The sequence below is a fragment of the Otolemur garnettii genome, unplaced genomic scaffold (assembly GCF_000181295.1).
Source record: "Otolemur garnettii isolate 467f Iridium unplaced genomic scaffold, OtoGar3 scaffold00105, whole genome shotgun sequence".
Classification (NCBI taxonomy): Eukaryota; Metazoa; Chordata; class Mammalia; order Primates; family Galagidae; genus Otolemur; species Otolemur garnettii.
In genome coordinates, this window is record NW_003852500.1 from 3,471,934 (window position 1) to 3,476,111 (window position 4,178).

General features: G+C 46.0%; 1 protein-coding gene across 3 annotated transcripts in view; it reads right to left on the reverse strand.

Moving 5' to 3' along the window:
* The window catches only part of LSM4 (LSM4 homolog, U6 small nuclear RNA and mRNA degradation associated), a 30,340-nt gene that overhangs the window by 6,365 nt on the left and 19,797 nt on the right, over positions 1 to 4,178 (reverse strand). For all 3 annotated transcript variants that reach the window (XM_023517206.1, XM_012809474.2, XM_023517205.1), the window contains exon 2: positions 3,084 to 3,125. In XM_023517206.1, coding sequence (XP_023372974.1) covers positions 3,084 to 3,086 — 3 coding nt within the window. In that variant the 5' untranslated portion in view covers positions 3,087 to 3,125. The remainder of the gene's footprint in view (positions 1 to 3,083; positions 3,126 to 4,178) is intronic.

A 4,178-nucleotide genomic window follows, 5' to 3' on the forward strand; every position in this document is an offset into this window, starting at 1 on the left:
GGGCTGGGGATTCGAACCCGCCACCTTAGGTGTACGTGGCTGGCGCCTTAGCCGGTTGAGCTATAGGCGCCGAGCCTAGAGACAGTATCTTGAGCTTGTTCAGGCCAGTCTCAAACTCCTGAGTTCAAGTAATCCATTAGCCTCAGCCTCTCAGAGTGCTAGGATTACAGACATGAGCCACCAGGCCCCACCTGGAAACACTGCTTTTCACTGAAATATTTGCTTATTTTGGCTCGGTGCCCACAGCTCAGTGGTTATGGCACCGGCCACATGCCACCCAGGGCTGCTGGGTTCAAACCTGGCCTAGACCTGCTAAACAGACAATAACAACAACAACAACAAAACAGCCAGGTGTTGTGGTAGGCACCTGTAGTCCCAGCAATTAGGGAGGCTGAAGGAAGAGAATCGCTTGGGCCCAAGAGTTTGAGATTGTTCTGAGCTGTAACGCCATGGCCACGGCACTCTACTGAGGGCAACAGTAAGATTCTGTCTCAAAAAAAAAAAAAAATTACCTTGGCTCAGTGCCCGTAGCTCAGGCAGCTAGGGCGCCAGGTACATACATCAGAGCTGGCAGGTTCAAATCCAGCCCAGGCCAAAAAACAGCCAGGCATTGTGGCAGGCATCTATAGTTCCAGCTACTTGGGAGGCTGAGGCAAGAGAATCATTTGGGCCCAGAAGTCTGAGGCTGTTGTGAGCTGTGACACCACAGCACTCTACCCAGGGTGACAGATTGAGACTCTGTCTCTGAAATAAATAAATAAAAATTTGCCTGGCTCAGTACCTGTAGCTCAATCAGCTAAGGTGCCAGCCACATACACCAGAGCAGACAGGTTCGAATCCAGCCTGGGCCTGCCAAACAACGACAAATGCAACCAAAAAATAGCCGGCTACTGTGGTGGGCGCCTGTCATCCCAGCCACTTGGGAGGCTGAGGCAAGAGAATCACTTAAGCCCAGGAGTTGGAGGTTGCTGTGAGTTGTGATGCCACAGCTCTCTACCCAGGGTAAAAGCTTGAGGCTCTGTCTCAAAAAAAAAAAAAAATTGCCTATTTTGGTATATTTTGAGAAAAAGGTAGTACATCATTCCAAAGATATGCTTTTATTAGGAAGAGAATGAGATGTTATTTATTTTATTTTATTTTATTTATTTATTTATTTTTTGACTAGATTTTTCAAAGCTTTATTCAAATTAATATGTGGGTACAATATTTAGGTTACATTTTTGTCACTTCCAGATTTTATTTATTTTTTATTTTCTTTTTTAGAGACAAGGTCTCCTCTGTCACCCAAGCTGAGTACAGTGGCAAGATCATACCTCACTAGTCTTGAACTCCTGGATTCAAGCAATCCTCCCACTTAGCCTTCCAAGTAGCTGGGAACTACATAGGCGTATACCACCATGCCTGGCTAATTTTAAAATTTTTGTACACATAGAGTCTATGTCACCCAGGCTGGTCTTGAACTGGGTTCAAGCAATCCTTCCACCTCAGCCTCCAACAGTGCGAGGATTACAAGATTATTAAAAGAATCAAGGCTCGGCGCCTGTGGCTCAAGCGGCTAAGGCGCCAGCCACATACACCTAAGGTGGCGGGTTCGAATCCCCAGCCCGGGCCTGCCAAACAACAATGATGGCTGCAACCAAAAAAAAAAAAAATGGCCAGGCGTTGTGGCAGGCGCCTGTGTTCCCAGCTACTTGGGAGGCTGAGGCAGGAGACTCGCTTGAGCCCAGGAGTTGGAGGTTGCTGTGAGCTTGATGCCATGGCACTCTACCCAGGGGGATAGCTTGAGGCTCTGTCCCCCCCTCCCAAAAAAAAAAAGAATCAATTTAGGCATTTGCCCAAGAGAAGTGAAGAAATACATCCATGCAAAATGTGTGCACAAATGTTTACAGCACCCACTATTCACAACTGCAAAAAAGTTGAAGCAGTCCAAATGTCCATCAGTGGATGAAGAGATAACATGTGATTTATACCCATACAATGGAGTATCATTTAGCCAAAAGGAATGAAGCACTGACACGTGCTACAGTGTGGCTGAACCTCATGAACATGGCTGAAACATCATGCTGAGTGAAGAAGCAGACACAGAAGACCACAGATTCTACCTTGGCATTCATGGAGAATCTCCAGAACAGGTTAATCTCCAAAAACACAGAGCAAATTTATGGTTGTCAGGGGCTAGGAGAGGGGGAATAGGAAGTGACTACTAATGGAGTCTCCTTTTGGGGTGATGGAAGTGCTCCAGAACTAGACTAGATAGAGGAGGTGGTTGTATGACACTGTGATTGTACTAAATGTCACTGCATTGTGAGCTTTGAAATGGCCCGATTGTATGGTAAATTATATCTGGGACAAAAAAAAGAATTTTTTTTTAAGAGACAGAGTCACTTTGTCACCCTTGGTAGAATGCCATGGTGTCACTGCTCACAGCAGCTCTTGGGCTCAGGAAATTCTCAGCTACTTGGGAGGCTGAGGCAGGAGGATCCTTTCAGCCCAGGAGTTTGAGCTGTCTGCTAAGCTAATGACACAGCCTGGGCAACAGAGTGAGACACTTGTCTTTTTTAAAACAACAACACACATACACACATACACAAAGAACACTGTGATGGATGTGGACAGATGCCACACTTTATCATTAAGGATAAGGCAGTATATTGTGTGATCTCATTCATGTTTAAAGTTACATTCATATCTGTACTCACATTGAATGTCTGGATGTGGTTGCTGGGAAGATGAATGAAGGGGTTTCCACTTTCTATCTGTCTCTAAAGTTTGTGGTTTGTTGTTGTTTAGCAGGCCCAGTCCCGGTTCAAACCTTTCAGCCCTGGGGTACAGGGCCGGCATTCTAATCACTGAGGTATGGACACCCAGCCCAGGGATTTGTAATTTTTAAGAAGCATATATTACTTTTACAAGCACCAGAAATGACATAGGCCTGGCTATGTTGTGGAGGGAGAAGACAACAAGCTGCTGTGTTTGGCGGACAGCCAGAAAACAACCAGAAGTTCTCCGCCCAGGGTGTCCCTGCACCCTTGATGAGGCCTGTCCCCTCTGAAATATGCTGTCCCAGACTGGTACATACTCACCATGGGGTGATTCTGAGCAGTCTTCAGCAGCGATAAGGGAAGCTGAAAGACAAACAAAGCCCTGTGATATGTCTGACCAGCACCTGGGTGCTCTGCCTTCAGAGAAGGGCTGGGGTCGTTACATGGTCCTAGAGGTGCAGGAGCACGGAGCATGGATGGCTCACAGCACTCTACCCAGGGTGACACCTTGAGGCTCTGTCTCAAAAAAAAAAATTATAATAAAGTGCAGTGGCAGCATCATAGCTTACTGCAACCTCAAGCTCAAGTGATCTTTCTGCCTCAGCCTACTGAGTATCTGGGACTATAAGCATGTACTACCACACCTAGCTAATTTTTATATTTTCTGTAGAGATGGAGTCTTGCTCTTGCTCAAGCTGTTCTCAAACTCCTCACATCAAGCAATCCTCCTGCTGTGGCTTCCTAAAGTGCTAGTATTACAGGTTATGAACCACTGCTTCCAGCCTCTGGTCAATTCCTTACAACTCACGCTTCAAACATCCACACCCTGACACAACAGAGCATCATTCTCCATGTTTCTAGATAGCATCACAGTACAAGTCCTTTTGCCATTTGCACTTTACACTCAACTAGTGTCTGTGAGATATCTCCATAATGGCGAGCATACTATGGAGTTGAGGATACTATGGCTTGGAGACTAAGGAGCTTGCCCAGCACTATAAAGGTAGGTGGAGAGAAAGCCTGGCTTGGCTGTTGTCTGGAGACAACATAAGCCCAGGCCTCAAAAAGTAGTTCCATCTGGCTCGAGAGAGAAGCCCAGGCCCCACTAGGATGTCAGTCCCAATCTGAGGTGGCTGCATTGGGGCTGGATTTTCAAAGACAGAAGGTCACCAGAAAGAAAAGAAATAGTCTAGAAAAAGTCTGGTTTTCAATAACAATGCCAGATAAAGGATGGAGGCTTTATTTTTTTTTTATTTTTTACTTTATTATTGTTTTTTTTTAGAGACAGAGTCTCACTTTATCACCCTTGGTAGAGTGCCAAGGCGTCACACAGCTCACAGCAACCTCCAACTCCTGGGCTTAGGTGATTCTCTTGCCTCAGCCTTCAGAGTAGCTGTGACTATAGGCGCCTGCCAT